A 22,002-nucleotide genomic window follows, 5' to 3' on the forward strand; every position below is an offset into this window, starting at 1 on the left:
CTCACTTCTAACCCTTCTTGACTTCTGTACTATCTGTGATACCATGTATTATCTTTTCTTCCTGAATGTTTTGCTCCTCTCTGATTTCATGAAATTGCTTTCTCTGGATTCCCATCTGCATAATGTCTCAGTAACCTCTAAATCACTTTCACTAACCATAGTTTATCTATCAAGGCCCTATTGTAGGCCTTCTTTTCCTCTCCTCTCTATAACATCTTGCTTGATAGTTTCATCAGTTCCCATGGATTAAATTATCATATCTTTGAAGATGGTTTCATGATTTACATACTCAATTCTAAGATCTCTTCTGAGTTCCAGCCTGATTTGAACATCTCAAATTGGATGTCTTATAGTTTTGAATTCAACATGTACAAAACAGTTAATTATCTTTTCCCCCAAATCCTCCCTTTTCTCTTACTTTATTATTATTTATATTAAAAGTACCGCCATCTTGGTTCATAGTCAGTGTCATCAATGTTTCATTTGTACTCATCCTTTATATCTAATATATTGCCAAATCTTGTTCTTACATTCACATATCATATATTTGCTTTTCTGTAGATTCATCTAGCCACACCCTTCTATAGGCGCTTATCACTTCTTAACTGAACTATTGAAATAGATTTCTAATTATTCTCCCTCTCTCAGATTTCTGCCCATTCCTCCATTAGGCTAATCTTGTAAAGTAATCTTGGTAAAGCTCTGGTCTGATCAAGTCACCTACCTAGTCAATAAACCCCAATGTTCTCCTATAAATTTCTGGGTTAAATATAAAATCATTTGGGGGGGGGGGAATTTAAAGCCCTTTATACCATAACTCTTTACCTTTGCAGTCTTTTTACACTTTATTTACCCTGCACAATCCAATAACATTGTCCTACTTGATGTTCTTTTCACCTGACACATCTCCTAACTTTTCAATAGATAATTCTGATTCATAAAATGATTTCCTTTATTTCTGATTCCTGATTTTCTGGTTTCCTTCAAAGCTCAAATCTACCTCTTTTAGGTGGTCTTTCTCACCATCACTCTCTCCCCTCCCCCTTATAGTTCCTTTCTATAAGATTATCTTCCATTAACACTGTATAAATGTAATACTCAATTACACTAATTAAAGACTGGAAGAATGAAGTGCATACAATCCATGTGGTTATCTCTTCTGTTGTTTTTGGAAGTTTAGTTTTGTAAAAAGTTATAAATTCAATAAAAATTACTCTAAGTTCCCAGTTAGAAAAATTCTTTAACATTTAGACAGAGGTTGACCTCTACTTTATTTTCTAAATGTAGGTCTCTCCATTTAACCTAAGTCTTTGTGGTAAAGGCAAATTTTCAGTTATTGCAAATGCTTCTTTAAAGAATTTCCAAACTAGTTATTCTCCTTAAAGTGCCTTATTTGTTATGTTCCTTAGAGAAAGAGGTAGTCTATGGAGCTAAGCCAATTAATGTCCTTTGATCTTTAGGACCCAGTTCTAGAAAATGATGAAAGAGGACCTCCATTGGGTAAGCTCTTCTCTCTCTCTCCTGATTTTGTTTGAGTTCTTATCTCTTCCCCAGCTAAATGGCTCATTTGCCTTTTTAAAATGACATTTTTTGCTTTAAAATTTGCTTAAAAATGACAAAAAACAGAAAACCATTAAAAATAAGTAGTAAAATGACAAATGGAAATCAAGAAAGTTCTATTATTTTTAATGGAGTTCTGTTATTTGTCTTTTTTTCAGAGGAACAAAGACATCACAGGGTGATATATTGACTTGTTCATGAATTAGAGATATAAGTGAGACAGTTGCACAGAATTGGCAGCATCGGTCTCCTAATTTTTTCTCTATCTCTTACTTGATTTTCAAAATCACTTTTGAGTTCTTCCATGGCCAGAACCCAATTCTTATTTTTCTTGGATGCTTTGTATATAGGAGCTTTGACTCTGATATCATCTTCTGAATATGTGTTTTGCTAAGATAATAGAGTTCAGGGCCACACAGCTAGAAAGTATTAAGTGTCTGAGGCCAAATTTGAACTCAGGTTCTCCTGACTTCAGGGCTGGTCCTCTATCCACTTTGCTACTAGCTGCCCCCACCATAACTTTCAATGATCAGAAACTTTTTTTTTGTTGTTGTTGTTGGCTCGTTTTTTGTAGTCTATTACTCAGCTTTTAACTCTTTGTTAAAACAGGACTCTGGATGGATGTTGCATTGTCCCAAGCTTCAGGGGTTTTGTGAAGCTGTTTTCAGAGATTCTTCTAGGGTTATGACCACAAGGACTCTTTTCTGCCCTGAGCTGTTAGAAGTGTCCCCTGCCCCACTGTAGCAATAATATCTAGTGTGCTAAAGCAACAGAACCGTTCTTTGCTGATGCTGGGGCTGCTGATTCTTTGCTAATTCAGAGATCCTGCCTTGCTGACAGCTGGGTTCAGGGGCAGAGCTGTTCTGGGATTGCATGGTGGGCTCCCACCTTGGTTCCACAGACATTTCTGCTGATCTTCTAAGTCCTCTTTGATGTCTCTGGGCTGAGAGACCTGCAAGCCACCAGTGCTGATGCTGATTCAGAGGTTGGGCCAGGATGAGGCTGCACTGAAATGGACTGCATCAGACTATATTCTGGATTCCCACCTTGGTGCCACAGATCATTTCTGCTGAGCTTCTAAGTTCTCTTCAGCTAGAAAATGTTTTACTCCATCTTTTTGTATGTTCCAATACTCTAAAATTTGTTTAGAGTCAGTATTTAAAGGAATTTGGAGCAAGTTGGGGGAGAGGTTGGGCAAATTCTTGTCTTTATTCCACCATCTTAGTTCTGCCTCTGGCAGCATGTGTTAACTACATTAGGTTCCCACCAGCTGTTAGTAATTGGGGCCAGGATCCTGTTAAATAATTAATCTCACATTCTTATGTTCTCTTTCAATGATAGAAATAAAGTAAGATTAATAGAATGTACTTTGGGGATTTATGTCTATTGAAAAATTTGTCATTTAAAAATCACCATATAAATAAAATTTAGCCATTCTATGCTTCTATGCAATGATTTAACGACAATACAATGCATTTTATGTTGTAACATTATATTACTCCATAGATAATTTTGAAGACAAAACTGTTACATAGATTTATATCAAGTCCTTAAAAATAAATGCATTATTTATGTGTACTTACAATAAAGAAGCAAATAGACCAAAGGCTTCTATTTTTTTTTCTCTTGCAAAAGATGAATGAAATTATATATGTGAAGAAGATAGTAGATGCTGCATAGCCAATACCTGACAGGATCTGAAATGGATACAAATTATTTTTAAACACAGTTAAGACAAATTTTATTCTGGTAGATATGTTAACTTGGAAAGATCTCCAAAATAAACTTGATATAATGAATATTGTATAGTTTTAATTAATATGATATTAAAATTGTTAAATATCTTTCATGTTTTCTTTAGACATTGTTATCTTTTTCTATATGAGTTTTTAAATACTGTACTTACCTGACCAAATATGATCCCAAAGTAATGGAAAGAATTAATGAGTATACTGAAGTTTAAAATATACATTAAGATAAGTGTTAAAGAGAGAATCAAACAGTATAGGGGGATATCCACTAGAGCTTGGCCACACCAATATGCAGAAGGGTAGAGGCCTGAAATCCTTAGTTGAGATTGAGCTTTTATCTGATAAAAAAAAAAAAGTACAAAATGGTTTTGAAGTTTGATATATTTCTAAATGCAGTTACATTAAAATATGTATTTATAATAATGTTCTAACAATTTTGAAAGAACCTGTTAAATATAGTGCCTTTCATTAAACACCAACCTTCTTCTTAAGGAATAACTAGGAATAACTACTTAACAAGTAGAACTTGTTTTAAATAGTTACAAATAGAAATATGTATAAGAACAAATAAACTAGGTGTTACACATATAAACATTTATATATTGTTGAATAAAACTGATGTATTTTTAAAAATCTATCCTCTCAGAATAAATTTAGTTGATGTTTAAATAACTTTTTCTTACTTTGTAATCGTAGATACTGCTCATTGCAATATAAGGAGAAATACTATTGGCCAGCGTTATCCAGAGAACATCACTGTATATAGGAATAAGCATAATTTCTGCAGAGTCCTAAAAATATAAAAAATACTATTAGCTATTTAATATAAGAAGCAAAATAGAAAATGATAAATAATGATGGTGTCAGTTTTTCAAGGTGGGAAACTTTTTGAGGGAAGGAAAAATAGAAGGGTAATATTGAATTTCCATAATAAAGTTAACAGAGTTTTTATATTTAAGGAAAATAGATGTTATTTTTTTAGTTTAATTATTTCTTTTTAAGACACATTTCTTTATTTTCTTTATGCATCATGTTGGGAGAGAAATATCAGAACAAAAGGGAAAATACATGGAAAAGAAAAAAAAAACAGAAAAAGAAGTGAATATAGCATGTGTTAATTTATATTCAATCTCGATAGTTATTTTTCTGGAAACAGAAGGCATTTTCTGTCGAAGTCTATTGGGATTGCTCTAAACCACTGAACCACTGAGAAAAACCAAGTCCTTTATAATTGATCACTGCACATTCTTGCTGTTATTGTGTACAACGTGTTCCTGATTCTGCTTATTTCTCTCAGTGTCAGTTTGTGTAAACCTTTGCAGGCCTTTCATTTTTTATAGAACATTTCTTTGGGATGCATACCTTCTTGCACTTCTGGGTCAAAGGTCATATACAGTTTTATATCTCTTTGGGCACAGTTCCAGATTGTTCTCCAGAATGGTTGGATCATTTCATAACTTTATCAACAGTGCATTAGTATCCCAATTTTCCCACATCCCCTCCAATAATAAAAATTCTTAAAAAGAAGAGTACCACCTTGAATAACAAAGAGCAATAGAAATGAAGTCTTGGATTCATATTTTAAATGAGGGGACAATTAATGGCTCTGACCTGAATTGTTACAACAGCCTACTAGTTGGTCTGTCTGCTACAAGTTTCTCTCCACTCCAGTCCATTTTTCATTCAACCATCAAATTAATCTTCCTAATACATAAATATGATCATATCACCTCAATTTCACCCTCTATTCAATAAATTCCAATGGCTCCTTATCACCTCCGGAATGATATATAAAATCATCTGTTTGGTATTCAAAGTCCTTCAAATATACCTCCCCCACATATTCAGTTTTCTTATACTTTTAATCACCCCAACTCTAGGTTCTTATTCAATGACACTGTCCTAGCTATTCTTAGAACCAGATATTCCATTTCCTGACTGAGAATTTTAATAGGCCTAGAATACTCTCACTTTTCATTTCTACTTTCAGGCTTAGCTGCCTTTAAGTCCCATCTAAGATGAATTTTTATAGGAAATATTTCTGGTCCCTTTTAATTCTAATATTTTCTCTCTATTGATAATTTCAATTTTATCCTGCCTCTATCTTGTTTTTACATAGGTGGTTTTTTTTAATGTATCTCAGTTGATGATTTTTTGTCATTAAGACACTCTCACCAGCTTTCCCAGAGTCTGTATGAGTTGAGTTGAACACCCTTTTCAACTCCAATAAGACTGATTTTTCTTGAAGTTTTTCCAGGCTATCTTGAGCTGGAGAATGGCTTAATTCCATCAGACTCTGTTCAAAGGCTTGGTTTCATGTGGTTTTTGAGGGAAACAGGGAGAGCTCAAGCAGCTTTCTGGCTTTACTTTGTCATCTTGACTCCACCCTCAGAAATTAAGAAAAATGAAGTGAAAAAATATATTTCATTTTGTACACAGAGTTCATCAGTTCACTTTCTGGAGGAGGATGGCAAGTCTTCAAAATGTGTTCTTTGGAATTGTTTTGGATCATTGTATTGATTTGAAGAATTAAGTTTTTCACATTGATAGTCATTGCAATGTTGCTGTTACAATATTCTTTTAGTTCTATTCATTTTACTTTGCAGTAGTCTTCCTAGGTTTTTTAAAACTATTCCCTTTTTTATTTCTTTTAGTTTGTTTGTTTTTTGATGAGGCAATTGGGGTTAAGTGACTTCCCAGGGTCACATAGCTAGGAAGTGTTAAATGTCTGAGGCAAGATTTGAACTCAGGTCCTCCTGAATTCAGGGCTGGTGCTCTATCCACTGCACCACCCAGCTGCTCCACTCTTTTTCATTTCTTATAGCATAATAGTTCTTTGTGATAATCATATACCACATATTGTTAACTACTCCCCAATTGATGCGCATCTTCTCAATTTCTAATTTTTTGCCACCACATAAAAATTGCTATAAATATTTTTGTACAAATGGATCCTTTTCCTTTCATATAAACATGATCAAATGATCTGTACAGTTTAATAACCCTTTGGGTACAGTGCCAAATAATTCTTTAAAATAATTGGACTAATTCATAACTATCAACAAATCATCAATCTACATATTTTCATAAATCTTTCCTCCAACATCAGTCACTTCTAAGAAGTATGAGGTAGTAACTCAGATTCATCTCAATTTGTAGTTCTCTAATGACTAATAATATAGACCATTTTTTAATGTGACAATAGATAGCTTTGATTTCTTCTGAAAACTGTTTATTTATATTTTCATATTTTTTCTATTGGAAAATGGCTCTTTTTTTTTTTTTTAGAAAGTTGACTCTGTTCCCTATATATTTGAGAGATAAGGTCATTGTTAGATAAACATGTTATTTTTTTAAAAATTGTTACTTCCTTGTCTATAGTACCTTTTAGCAAAATGTAATTTCCTGACGGTTATTGTTGCTGTTTAGTTGTTTCAGTGATGCCTGACACTTTAAGATCACATTTAGGGTTTTCTTGGCAAAGATATTGGAGCAGCTTGCTATTCCCCTCTCCAGATCATTTTACAGATAAAGAAACTAAGACAAACAGGGTTAAGTGACTTGCCCAGGATCACAGAGTTAGTAAGTGTGCTAAGGCTGATTTTACACCTATCAGATTGGCTAAGATGACAGGAAGAGATAATGGTAAATGTGGGAGGGGATGTGGGAAGACTGGGGCACTAATGCATTGGTGTAGAGTTGTGAACTGATCCAACCATTCTGGAGAGCAATTTGAAATTGTGCCCAAAAAGGCTATATAATTGTGCATATCCTTTGATCCAATAGTACTTCTATTTAATCTGTATCCCACAGTGATCATTAAAAAAGGAAAAGAACCCATCTATACAAAAATATTTATAGCAGCAATTTTGAAGGAACAAGAAATTGGAAATTGAAGGATGTCCATCATTTGAGGAAAGACTGGAGAATGTGATATATGAATGTAATGGAATACTATTGTTCCTATTGTTCTATAAGAAACAGTGAGCAGGCAGATTTCAGAAAAAACTTAGGAAATCTTACATGAACTGATGCTGAATGAGGTGAGCAGAACCAGAGATCATTGTACACAGTAATTTCAATAATGTGAGATGATCAACTATTGTAGACCTAGCTCTTCTCAGCAATACAGTGATCCAAGAAAATTCCAATAGACTTGTAATGGAAAATGCCATCCACATCCAGAAAAAGAATTATGGAGACTAAATGCAGATCAAAGAATCCTATTTTCACTTTTTCATTGTTTTCTTTTTCATGGTTTTTCCACTTAGTTCTGATTTTTCTTTTGCAACATGACTAATATGGAACTATGCCTAATGTGATTACATGTGAATGACCTATATTGGATTGCTTGTTGTCTTGGGAAGGGGGAGGGACAAAAGGTAGAGAGAAGAAAATGGGACTTAAAATCTTAGAAAAATGAATGTTGAAAACTATTTTTGCATGGAATTGGAAAAATATATACTACTAAAAGAAAAAAGGGGAAAAGGGTTCTTTTAAAAAATGTAATGTAAAAATCTTTTGGTCCTTAAAGAATCAATTAGATACTTAAGTATCAATTAGTTGGGACACTTTCTCTTCAACAACCTCATTTTTAAGCAATAGTGGCTAAAAAAGTTATACTTTATTTATATATTTATTGTTATACTTACAAGAGGAAATAAACTTCTCTCAGTTTGAATATGCTTTGAGGAATTAAACATTTTAAGAAGTCCATTACTAATGATGTCCACAAGCACAGGAAAGCAATTCAGTCTCTTGGTGTTACATGCAACTGAATACTCATAGTCCTTAGGGAAAATAAATGCAACATCAACATCACTGGAAATAAAATTCAATCAATTAGTTGTTTATGAGTAAAAATAGTGGTGTTCATAGTTTTCATTCTTCATTTAAATGATATTAAGTTCATATCAAGTTTTGAATGTTAAATAAATTCTATAATTTGTATCTGGGAAAGATTTAATAAATTAGGAGTTCAAAATACTATAGTTAACTAATGATGATTATTGATATGTGGTAAAGTTATGCCTATGGTTACAAACATAAAGCACATCACAAAAGCCAGCAGAATGAAGAAAGTATTCTATCACTGAGATGATCTTTTATCAGATATATTAAACTTAGTATTAGTTTGCCAATTTTTTTCAGTTCATTTTACAGATGAGAAAAATGAGGCAAACACATTTAAATTAAGTGACTTACCCTGTGTCACACAGCTTGTAACTGCCTGAGGCTACATGTAAATTCAGAAAGAGTTTTTCTGACTCCAAACCTAGCACTTTATCCACTGCGCCATCTTGCTGCCTGGCTTAAAAATGGTATCATATGAAGGGCTTTAAATGCCTAAGAAGAATTTGTTCTTTGAAGTAATAAGGAAATAAGTAATAAGAAAATAAGGAGTTTTGTTTGTAATTTTTATTTTTTTTTTTAATTTGGAGATGAAGGGATGAAGTAATATAGAAAGCCCTGTGCTTTAGAAACTCACTTTGGCAGTAAAGTGGAAGAGGGGATGAAATGAACACAAATGAAACAGGGAGACTAGGAGACTAATGAAATCATTCAAGTAAGATTTGATAAGGGCAGGTACTACAATAATGGCACCTGAGGGGAGAAATGTGTGAAAAATGTTGTGAAGGTAGAAACAAAAATACATAACAATAGATTTGTGTAGCTAGTGCAATTGAGGCATTGAGGATGACACTTTTTTGTGAGTCTAGGTGACCGAATTAATGGTGATATGTTCAACAGTAATAGGAATATTTAGAAGAGGAATATTTAGAAATATTTTGAAATTTTGGGGAATAGGAAAGTTCTCATAGAAACTTATTAAGTTTGAGATGCTTGTCATATATTATATTCATGATATCTAAGAGGCAGTTGATGATTCCAGACTAGAGTTCAAGAGAGGATGGGACTGGATATGGAGATCTGGTAATCTTCTTCGTAGTGATCATAATTGAATTTATAGGAGCTCCTGATATCACTAAGTTCAATAGCATAAGAAAAAAAAAGAAGAAAAAAAATCATGATAGAGCCTTGGGAAATGCCTATGATTAAGTGGATGTAATCTTGATAAAGATCAAGAAAAAAAGACTGATGTATAAATCTACATCTCATTTGTGGAGATTTTACTTATCCCTTTGCTTTCATCCTAGCTGTTTATTACAGTCAGCAATATGTATTTTCTTTTCACTTCTTTTGTTATGTAAATAGTATTCTTTATGTGAATTGCACTCTTTTGAGTGCTTCTGAATTTAATTTATAAGGCTATACAAACTTCTAGGAATTGATACAATCTGCACTTCATTTGATAGCAGGAGTAACTAAAAATATTATTACTAATAGGAATTAAGTCTTCTATTTGTACTCTACCTTGGACTATGCCAGTGGTAAATATCTTTCTTAATTATATGATTTATGATTTACTCCATATTACTAATGAGATCAAACAAAATTCTGTTATTACTTCTTTCAAGAAATCTTGTATGATTTTAACATATGTTTGAAAGACTCTATTGGAGGAGAGTTTTTAAGTTGATATTTTGCTCTACTAAATCAATTGTTTCTTAAAATAAATTCTTAAATATATCCTCTATACTGTAAAGAATTACTTAACTGAAGATATTATTTTCTAAAATCATGCTTATTCTTTCACCAAACATATCCTCAAGGTATATATCATAAAATTTTGTCATGAACAGTAAAAGGATCACATGGTTTAGTAATTTTTTCAAATGTTCTTCATCATATGTGAGTATGTGAGTGTGTGTGTGTGTGTGTGTGTATGTGTATTGTTCTTTCACCAAATATATCCTCTATGGATATATCATAAAATTTTGGCATGAACAGAAAAAGAATCATATGGATTAATAATTTTTAAAATGTTCTTAATCATGTGTGGGTGTGTGTTGAAATAGGGAAAATGAAGATAGAAAATTCCTTTGTTTCAGATACTTTGGTAATTGATCCACTAAAGGCCCTCAAAATTTTGTCACTGCCAACACAGGTTTCAACTGATTGGATTTAATATCGACTAGCTGTTTATGTCATCTTTGTCTATGTGTATAAATTAAGTTCTGTGAAATTATAATTGTAAGAGAGATTTGTTTAGGAAAGACATTTTGACAAATCAGTTAATCCTTCAACTAAGTGTTAGCAGAAGGTAGAGATGGTTTAAAAACAAAAGCAAAAATTATTTTGCTAAATAATGACCTAAAATTTAATTTCATCCCATATCCTTAAACATTTTGAGAACAGAGTAAAATCTAACTTTGTTTGGTTGCTCTGTTCTCCTTGGTAGTGAAAAGAATTTGTTTATTTTTTAAAAATCTGTGCAAATATTTTTCATTTCTTCTTTGTCATTCTCTTTTTAGTTCTAAAATCAAATATCCTCTGCATTGTTGCTTAATTGGTTGAAATGTCAAGCTCCCTTGAAATTTAATTTTCTCCTCCACTCTTTTATACTGTTTTATAAAATAATAAGTCCCCACATCTTCAATCATCCTTTTCTACATGAGTCTAAAAATGACTTTATAGTCTAAATTCATGTTGTCCTTGGGTGCCATAGTTCTCTGCTGGGCAAAGTGTACAAATATGTGCTGTCTAAACTCTTTTCTAGTATTTGTATATAGTATTCTATGTATTTGCATAAAGAAGAATTCAGATAAACATGGGAAAAGTTACATGAACTGATGTGAATGAAATAAGAAAAACCAGGAAAACAATACAATCAATTATAACAAGATGAATGGAAATAGCAAACACAAACAAAAACATATAAACAAACATTCTCAGAGGAGAGATAAGAAAATTAAACTCTGCTTTCTTTTCAGAAGTTGAAGGCTATAAGTCAGGTAATAGTACCATAGTCATTTGATGTATTGGTTAGTTTTGCTGAATGGCAAAAATCTGGGCAGAGGATTTTTTAAAAATCTGACTTTATTCCCTACTTATTAAGATAATTATCTAAATTAGGACCAAATGGCCTCAGAGATGGAATTTAAAGTCTCCTTTTCAGAGACCTACTGGTATTCTAGGGTCTCTGCCTTCCCTTCTCCACTTCCCAATGAAGATTGTTTACCCCAAGAGCAGTCAATAGTGCTTGCTCCATTTGTTAAAACAAAATGTTTACCCCTCTTAATAACACCAATATATTGATATCTAGTAAACTGGAGACTGACATACCTTTTTAGTACCTGATACAATGATGGCTCCATTGTATGATGGATCATCAATGCCATTCTTATTTACAAAATCCTTTATTTCCACAGCTATGTTTTGGTGCTTCAAAGAATCTATAAAATCTTCAATGTTTGACCCTAAGAAATTATAATTAAAAAGAAATCATCATGAAAATGGCAAAATAAAATCTCATATTCTATTATTTTTTCAGATGTTTATATCAATGGCAACAATTATTTCTTCAATATTGAAGAATGCAAGTAAACATTTCTTAACAACTGTGAGAACCAAGCTAGTTTATTTAAAATTTGTGTGCAAATAACTCAATGTATATTCATATGGCAAACTTTGTAGAAGCAAAACATGATTTTCCCCCATGATGGATGTATCCCAAACCCTCTGATTTAGGACATTGGGATAATGAATGTAAAAACTTTCTCATGATCTAGTTTTTGAGTGATGAAATTAAATTTTAGATCATTATTTAGCAAAATAATTTTTGCTTTTGTTTTTAAATCATCTCTACCTTCTGCTAACAATTAGTTGAAGGATTAACTGATTTGTCAAGATGTCTTTCCTAAACAAATCTCTCTTACAATTATAATTTCACAGAACTTAATTTATTTTCTTGTGTTTCATAACCTTTATAGCCTTTCTTCTTCCACAAACTCATTATACCCCCCCCACAAAAAAACCCCAACTCTGAATATAGGGGTACGTGTGTGCGTGTATATACGTGTGTACATAGGATTTAGGACTGTATATATATATATATATATATATATATATATATATATATACACATATCAGTACTATATAGAAAGTATCAGTGTATATAGATCTCTTTTAGTTTCTGAGTATACTTAGAGCATGCTTAGTTTATTCTCTTAACAAAAAAAATAAATAAAATTAAGACTAAATTTTAGCCCAACTTCTTTACCTGTGTTATTAATGATTAATAGGCTGGTGAGTGGACTTTGTGGATATTGTCCAGGAGAGAGGAAATACATTTTAGGTGAAAGTCCCCAAGAAATCTCTTGATGAAGTATTTTAGACAGCCCCTTTTCTAAAAAAGAAGGTACCAAAGCCACTCCAAATAGCAGTAATCTAAATAGGAGAAAAAGTAACATAGGGGAACATAGACATTTTTTTCTATAGGAAAAAAAGCATACTATATCAGACCTGCTGCAAATCAATACAATAAGCAGCAGTAATCAAAACCATTTGCTACTGATTAAGAAATAGAGTGGCGTATCAGTGGAATAGATTAAATACACAATACACAATACTAAGGCCTATAGCAATCTAGTATTTGATAAATCCCCAAACTCCAGCTTCTGGAATAAGAACTACTTGACAAAAATTGCTGGAAAAACTGGAAAATAATATGTCAGTAATGGCATAAATCTACATCCCACACCCCCTATTAAAATAAGGTCAAAATGGACACACGATTCGGGCATAAAGGATGATTTCATAAACAAATTAGGAGAACAATTTTCAGATGAAGAAATTAAAGCCATTTATAATTATAAGAAAAATGCTTTAATTAATGATTAGAGAAATGCAAATTAAAACAACTCTGATGTACCACCTCTGATTGACTAAGATGACAGGAAAAGATAATGATAAATGTTGGAGAGGATGAGGGAAAACTGGGACACTAATGCATTGTTAATGGATTTGTGAAATGATCCAACCATTCTGGAGTGCAACCTGGAACTATGCTCAAAGGACATAAAACTGTGCATACTCTTTGACCCAGCAGTGCCATTATTGGGTCTGTATCCCAAGGAAAACATAAAGGAGGGGAAAGAACCCCAAGTGCAAAAATGTTTGTAGCAATTTTTTGTGGTAGCAAAGGTAAAAAAAAGTAGTAGATGCCCATCAGTTGGAGAATGGCTGAAAAAGCTGTGGTACATAAAGATAATGGAATATTATTGTTCTATTAAAAATGATGAACAAGCTTATTATAGAAAGGTCTGAAAAGATTTACATAAACTGACACTGAGAGAAACAAGCAGAACCAGGAATAAATTGTATACCATAATAGCAAGAATGTGCAATGATCAATTATGAAATGCTTGGTTCTTCTCAGTAGTTCAATGATCCAAAGCAATCCCAATATACTTTACACCAAAAATGTCATCTGTATCCAGAAAAAGAACTATGGAGATTAAATTTAAATAAACACAAGCTGTATTTATTTCTTTTTTCTGGGTTTTTTTTGTCTTCCAGGGTTTTTTCCTTTTCCTCTGATTTTTCTCTCTCAATATGATTCATAAAGCACTGTGTACTAAAAAATACACAGTTTGTTGTTGTACTACACAACAAAATAAGGTTAAAAAATCAGGGGGAAAATACAATTGTGCATTTAAAACTATTTAATAAGAAAACTCAAAGTGTTGGATTCCCTTAAATAAATTTGATGACTATAAATAATAATCAGTTGGATTTCATTAAATATAAATAAAATATATAGAAATAAATGTTTAGAGTGAGCTTCTCTGGTAGAGACTTCATTTCTCAAACATAATAAAGTCAAATTTATAGAAATAAGAGTCATTTCTCAAATGATAAATGGTCAAAAGATAGCTTTAAATGCATAATTGCTTTAGATCTTGAGCATTGTTTGATTAGGTTTGGTTAGGAGTTTTGTCTTTAAACAACTGACAAAGGAATCTCATTCAATTTTCCCCTAATTTTGTTATGATGAAGTAACATAGGATTGAGATCTTAGTTTAGAGATTAGGAAATATAATTCTCTCATTTTTCAGATAAGGGAACTGAGCCCCAGAATCCTGAATAACATGTCAATCAATACCGTACAGATAGCAAGATTGTTGGATTAGAGGCTAGGAAAAAAAATTCTGGGTTTAACTTCTAGGTTTGTTTCTTATCCTAGTTAGTTGAAGACAGACTTATGCAATTCCTTGTGATTCACTAATTTTATACAAGGATCACATTCTCCCATAACTGTGGCCCCTCTATTAAATTTGACCATACTCCACTAATCCTCAAGGAGTGAGGAGAAATGCTGGAGCAAAATTTTTCCTCCTTCTTCCAACTGAGTTCTGATACAATATTTAAGTCGGGAAAAGAACTAGGATTCTTATACTCACAGAGTCAGAAAAGTTTTTCTATCATGTTTTAGTTTTAAGAATCGAAGTCTTGCTATTGCCCAGACTTGTTGTCTCCACAGAGCCATGGGACTAAGTGTCACCTTTCTCCTTTCAGGAAGGGAAAAGAGAGCCTGGTCAAGTTCAACAAAGTCTTCAGAGTTTCTTGTCACTTCTGCTTGAGCCTGTACCCAATTGCCAAAATCTGTGGACAAATTGAGAGACAAAACAAAGAAAGCTATTACAAGATGCTATTCTAAATTCATCAATATTGTCTTTAAGGATGTTGAAAAAGCCATAGAATATTCATGGTCATGACATAAATCATAGAATAAATTACTTACATCGATAAGGTACAATGGAAAAAATAGTGAACTTAGAGTTAGGAAGACTTGAGTTCAAATTCTACCTCAGACTCTTACTAGCCATGTAACCTTGGGGCAAGTCATTTAATCTCTCTCATCATTAGTTTTCTCATCTATAAAATGGATGTTAATAATACATTGTTTTGCTGGATTGTTGCAAGAATATAATAAGAACACGTATAAAGCATTATAAATGTTTTAAATAGCTATCCATATGCTAGCTGATTCAGTGCCCCAAAATTTGTTTCTTTAAAAACAAATCCAAAAGAGAGTGTGATTCATAGAAGGAATTAAGAAACATAAATCCACTGCCATAAAGGAACTTATTTTTAGGAATGAAAAATAATTGAAACTCTGAGCAAAATTAAATTATTCCTGCACAATAAGTATAACTCTTTGATAATTTGTCTTTGAAAAATCCTTTCTTTTTTCTTTCAAGTCATTTGGAAATGTATTTACCTAAATCAGTTCTTTTATTTCAATGACTATTTTGGCAGTCTGATAAATTCTACAAACCCTCTCTAAAGATATTTCTAAATTCATAAAAAAAACATAAGATATAAAGAAAACCAATTATATTGAAATAGTCATAAAAAATTAAGAGAGCAAACAAAATCAAATTAATAGACCCAATATGAAGTTCTTATTACTGAAAAAGCATCTCTTTTTCATTTGAATCTTTTGCTTGATTATTTGCTTTTGTTCTTGAGAATGGCTCTATAATTAGTAATGCTTCTGTTTATAGGAAAATTTTGAAATGGTCTTTGGAATGAGGCATTGCCAACTATACAAAGGAATAGTGGAATGGATGGTAAATGTTAATAGCAAAGAAAACTGTTAAACGGGTTGGGAATAGTTATAGTACAAATAGCAATGTGACCAGGGATACAGGATAAAGGAGAATGTCAGTCTCTCAGAGAATCTTCACCTCTTGATGATCCAGGGAAGATGGGCCTGGAAAAAGAGACATAGAAGCAATGGACACTGATGATGTTAGCTTGGATGATTGGTAAAGGGATTGCCTATATTTTAGGTGGACCAGTGAAAAATCATGAGATGAGGTAGGATGCTATAGGATTGATTATTATTGGAAACCAAGCAGGCATTAGGTCAAAGACATTTGCTAATTATGAGTCTGATTTTATCCATTAACAATGTCTTATTTACTGTTAACCTCCAAAACATCAAGCACAATGCCTTGGCACATAGTAAAGATTTAACAAATATTATCTGAATTAAATTTGCTAAATTTGAAAATTTTTAAATTAGCTAAATTAAAACCAGGATTAGAAAGCAGTATAAATAATTTACCATATAGTATTACTAAAAGTACTCAAGTTTTATCTCTCAGACAAAAAAAAATATTTCTTGACATTTACCTATAATTCATGAAATTGCACTATTAGAAAGTTATTTCTTTGGGCAAAATCTTTAAAACCTATTAAAATTAAAATTATTGGCTTATACATTTCAAGTGATCATTTTATTGTTAATTTCCATGAAAAAATTTTTACCTGCTTCATCAGTTGCTGCTTTTCCTTCTAATTTTAGGAATACTTCATTCAAAGTTGTCTTAGAAACACCATAATGCACAATTCCTTGACCATTATAACTATCAATATCTCTGTAAAGGTCTAAAGAGCACAAAATAATATTAAAATTATAAGAATTACTTATGTTACTTAGATTGATAGTTAATATATTACTAGAGATAAAAATAAGCCAGAAAGAACAATTTCAGAATTATCCTCAATTTCTCATTCTCCCTTCCTCCGCATATCTAATCAGTTACCAGATCTGCCTCCATTACATCTCTCTCATCTGGTTTCTTATTTATATTCAAATGGCCATTACCTTAGTTCAAATAATTCTTTCCTCTAACCAGTATTACTTCAATGAACTTCTGATGCTTTGCCTCAATTTTCTCTCCATTCTAATCTATCTTCAAGATAGAGGCCAACATAAACCTCCAGTGACTTCCTGTTGTTCATGGGATAAAATATAAATTCTTCTGCTTTTTTTTTAAATCCCTTTACAAACTGGCCCTCTCTTTCTCTCTTCATTACAAATTACTCTTTACACTTCATTATCCAACCAGACCAGCCTTCTCTCTGCTTCTCTGACTATATTCCTTTATGTTGTCTTATGCCTTACAGTGGCATGACTAGAACACATTCCCTCTTCACTTCATAGAATCTTTCCATTCCTTTAAGATGCAGCTTATGTACTATCTTTGAACTGAAGTCTTTCCAGACCATCTCCACTGCTAGTTCTCTCCCTACTTCCTATTTTAATAATTTGTATTTATTCGTAGAGACTTATATATGTGTACACTTCCCTGAGAGCAAAGTTTGCACCCATGATGATGTAAGAAACTGGGCAGAGCAGTGTCAAGAAATCTTAATTCTCTGTTCTTAGCCATCACAGCACGCAGGCAGCCCAAGGAGAATCCATAGCAGCAGCTCCACAAGAGAAAGGGTTAGGATAGAAGTTAGAAAACAAAACATATTTCTACCTTATATTAGCACAATAAACAATATTGGAATGAGGCTCAATACACTTCAAGTAAGCCATGGAACCAACTTCTAGTTCAAAATATTTAAGAAAAAACAGAGAAGAAAGCAAAACCAAAATCTGTTTAGCCCCTTTGACATGAAGGCAAATAGCATAAACTTATGTAGAACCTGAGGCCCAGTATAAGCCACTCCATACAAAAGTAAGCAGACCCTGCTCACAGCACCCAATAGTATAAGAGGGAATGAACCTGATCCAAATGCAAAGCCACAATGCAGAATGATTCTAAAGATATAAGTGAAAAGAGGAGAATGTCAAACACAACTAAAATTTCAAAGGAATAAGATAAACTCAAAGAATAAATTCAGAAGAAAAGACTTTAACTTCACAATAAGCTCAAGGAGAGAAAAAAAAATGCCTTGACTATTAGAGAACCTGGAAAAAGTTACAAATTTTTAAAAAGGATGTTAAAAGAATGGAGAGCCATGGGAAAAGATTGGTAAGAATTAATATCTTACAATAAATAATGACCAAAAAACCCAAAAAACTTAGACATGAACTGAACTATTTAGTAATTTGAATAAGCCAAATAGAAAGCAATGATTCCATGAGTCAAGAATTGGTGGGGAAGGAGAGTGGGGGAAGCTCAAATATGGAAAAATAGAAGAAAACATAAAATATCTGCTATTAAAAACTGACTAGGAAAACGGGTCAAAGAAATAATCTAATCGTCCATCAGATCACCTCTAATTAGTGTGTTTGAAGAAAAGCCTAGATATTGTATTTCAATAAATCATTACTGAAAATTGTTCATATATCTTAGAACAAGAGGGCAAAGTAAAATTAGAAAGAACTGAGCAATCACCTCCTGAAAGAAGCACTAAAATGAAAACTCTCTGTTATGTCTTAGCCCAATCCAAAGCATCTACATCCAATGAATAAATACTAAAAAGTTGTCAAAATGAAAAAAATTCATGTACCCAGGAAGCAAAGTCTTGATCACATATATCTTAGCAGCTACCATATAAAAAAGGAGAACTTGAAGCACAATATTCCAAAAAGCAAAAGATAAGGGTTTATAACCAAAATATCTCACAAAACTGAATGAAAAAGGAGAGCGGGAATAAGGCGATTTAATGAAATAGAGGAATTTTAAAAATTTGATGAAAAGATCAGAATTGAATAAAAACAGATGGAGACTTTAAATCTCTCTTTCCAACAACTGGTGGAGGTAGAGCCAACATAGTAGAGTGAAACCAAGAAGCCGCTTGAGCTCTCCCAGTTTCCTTAAAAACCATATGAAACCAAGCCTCTGAAGGGAGTTTGACAGAATAAAACTAAACTACAGTTCAAGATAGATTGGAAAAACTTTAAGAAAAATCAGTCTCACTGGAATGAAAACAGTGTTCAGTTCAGCTCAGACATTCTGAGGCTGGGGTTAAGTGACTTGCCCAGGGTCACACAGCTAGGAAGTGCTAAGTGTCTGAGACCACATTTGAACTCAGGTCCTCCTGAATTCAAGGCTGATGCTTTATCCACTGCGCCAGCTGCCCTGAGAAAGTCTTAAACACAACAAATCAGCAAATAAAATCCTTGGTCCTGGCTGAGTAAAGGAACAGATCAGTGGGGCAACTTCTAGTCCATCTCAGAAGGCAAACTCTGAAAAACCAGGCTGTTTCCTGAAAAAAGCAGGCAAAACTATTCTCTGCAAACACAAGGGGCCTTTGTGCTCAAAGCCAAGGCTCAAAGCTACACAGGAAGCATGGAATAATGCCCCTTTTATCCCAGGAGCAGAGTTTGGCTATAAAAGTAAAAAAAAAAAAAAAAAAAAAAAAAAAAAGAAAATAACAAAAGGAAAGAAAATGAGCAAGAAACAGAAAAGACCAAAATACAACCCAAATGAGAGCAAAATGTCCACAGAAGAAATCTCAAAGATTGATATGAATTGGTCTCAAGCCCAAAGATTCTTCTTGGAAGTGCCTTTAAAAGGCAAATAAGGAAGGTAGAAGAATAAAAATAAATAAATAATGAAAAAGAAAAAAGAAAAAAGAGGTATGCAAGAGAGAGTCAATAGTTTGGAAAAGAAAATCAATTCCTTAAAAAATACAATTAGGCAAATGAAAAAAAAAAATCTACTGAAGAAAACCACTTTCAAAAGTACAATTAATCAGATGGAAATAGAGCTAACTGAAAAAAAATTACATTAAAAATTAGAACATGGCAAATGGAAGCAATGTCTTTAAGAGACAGAAAGAATCATTCAAACAAATTAAAAAGAATGAAAAAAATGAAAGAAAATGTGAAATGCCTTGTTAGAAAAAATTATCCAACTTGAAAACTATATCCAGAAGAGACAATGAAAAAATTATTGATCTACCTGAAACCATGACCAAAAAAAGAGCCTGAAAGCATTCTTCAAGAGATCATCAAGGAAAACTGCTCTGATATTCTAGGGACAGAGGGGAAAATAATCATTAAAATAATCCAACAATAATTGTCAGAAAGAGATCACAAGAAAAATCCCAAGGAACATTGTTGCAAAACTCCAGAACAACAATTTCAAGAAAAAATACTGCAAGCTGCCAGGCAAAACAATTCAAATATCAAGGAGCTACAGTCAGGATTATGTGGCATCTGGCAGCTTCTATAATAAAGAATAGGAAGACCTAGAATACTATATTACAGAATTCAAAGGATCTGGGGCTAAAACCAGGAATTAATTACTCACATAACCTGAGCATTATCTTTCAGGGGAGATGATAGATCTTCAAAGATTTAAGAGACTTTGAATCATTTTCATTGAAAAAAAAACAGAATTAAACAGAAAATTTAATCTACAAAGACAGGACTCAAAGCATAGAAAGCTAAACAGTTTACCATAGAAATGTAAACAGGGGAAATATATATATATGTGTTTATATACATATATATACATATATATATATTTAATATGTATAATATGTGTTATATATTATATATATATATATATATATATATATATATATATATAATTTAAAGGTGAATCTGTTTATATACCTACATGGGGAAAATGATAACTGTAACTCTTGATAAATATACTTGTTACTGGGGCAAACAGAAGGGGACAACACATGGATGGAGAATGTGCCTGTGAATGGACTCTGATGTGATGATAACTGATGTAATAACATCAGAGAAAATTATATTAAGGGATGGAAACAGATCCATACTGGAAGAAAAGGAAAGGGGAGATATAATGGGACAAATTAGATCACAGGAAGAGGCACAAAAGACCTTTTACGATCCAGGGAAAAAAGAGAGGGGTTTGAGCATTATCTGAAGCTTGATCTCATCAGTTTTGGCCTCTAAGTGGGAATAGCTTAATCATTCAGTTGGATTTAGAAATTTATCTAATCCTATAAAAAAGTAGAAGGACAAAGAGGAGGGGAAAGGAGTTGGACAGAAGGGAGGGTGGAAATAAAGGGGAAAAAGTAAGAGAAGGGGTGGAAGGGTGATAGAAGATAAAGTAACAAAACTCTTCTAAGGACAGGATGTAAAGAAAGAACAAAAATATATACAGGGGAGAATATAGGATGGAGGGAAATACAGAACTGTGAATGTTAATGGCATGAATTGTCCCACAAAATGGAAGCATATAACAGAGCAGATTAAAAAACAGAATCGTGCAATATGTTGTTTACAAGAAACACTTTGACATAGAGATACACATACAAAGCAAAGGTAAAAGACTAAAGCAGAATTTATTATAATTCAGCTGAAGTAAAAAAAAAAAAAGGCAGGGTAGCAATTCTGATTTCAGATAAATCAAAAGTAAATATAGATCTAATTAAATAGATAAAGGAAAATATCCTGTTAAATGATTCCATAAACAATGAAGCAGAAATAATACTAAGTGTATATACACCAAGTAGAAGAACATCAAAATTCCTAGAGAATATATTAAACCACTTATAAGAAGGAATAAACAGTTAAACTATATTAGTGGGGGGCCACAACCTTCCCCTTTAAGAATAAAACCAATCCAAACACAAATTAAATAAGAAAGAAACTAGGGAAGTTTATAGGATCTTAGAAAACCTTGATGTGATAGACCTGTTGAAAAAAAATGAATAGGAACAGAAAAAAATACACTTTTTTTGAAGTACATAGCACCTACACTAAAACTGGCCATGTTTTAAGGTATAAAAATCTCATAATTAAGTGCAAAAAGGCATAAAATGTAACTATTTCCTTTCCAGACTACAATGCAATAAAAATTATATTCAATAAAGGGCCAGGGAAACATACACAAAAACAAATTAGAAATTAAATAATCTAATTCTAAAATTTGAGTGGGTCAAATAACAAATTTCAGGAACAATCCATATTAATTTTTCAAGAGAATGACAATAATGAGACTGCATACCAAAACCTATGGGATGCAGCTAAAGCAGTTCTTAGGGGAAATTTTATTTCTGAATAGCTACATAAATAAAATAGAGAAAGAGGAAATTAATGAATTGGACATAC

The 22,002-nt window shown here is 32.4% G+C and overlaps 1 protein-coding gene across 1 annotated transcript in view; it reads right to left on the reverse strand.

The window, feature by feature from the left end:
- LOC141538797 (ABC-type organic anion transporter ABCA8-like) overlaps window positions 1–22,002 on the reverse strand; it is a 90,285-nt gene that overhangs the window by 37,078 nt on the left and 31,205 nt on the right. Inside the window, exons 18-25 of the mRNA XM_074260613.1 lie at window positions 16,494–16,613; window positions 14,618–14,819; window positions 12,436–12,602; window positions 11,499–11,632; window positions 7,964–8,101; window positions 3,995–4,102; window positions 3,467–3,649; window positions 3,144–3,257 (exon numbers count right to left, since the gene is read on the reverse strand). Of these exons, the coding sequence (XP_074116714.1) occupies window positions 3,144–3,257; window positions 3,467–3,649; window positions 3,995–4,102; window positions 7,964–8,101; window positions 11,499–11,632; window positions 12,436–12,602; window positions 14,618–14,819; window positions 16,494–16,613 (1,166 nt within the window). The remainder of the gene's footprint in view (window positions 1–3,143; window positions 3,258–3,466; window positions 3,650–3,994; window positions 4,103–7,963; window positions 8,102–11,498; window positions 11,633–12,435; window positions 12,603–14,617; window positions 14,820–16,493; window positions 16,614–22,002) is intronic.

Source organism: Sminthopsis crassicaudata, chromosome 4, assembly GCF_048593235.1.
Source record: "Sminthopsis crassicaudata isolate SCR6 chromosome 4, ASM4859323v1, whole genome shotgun sequence".
Taxonomy (NCBI): domain Eukaryota; kingdom Metazoa; phylum Chordata; class Mammalia; order Dasyuromorphia; family Dasyuridae; genus Sminthopsis; species Sminthopsis crassicaudata.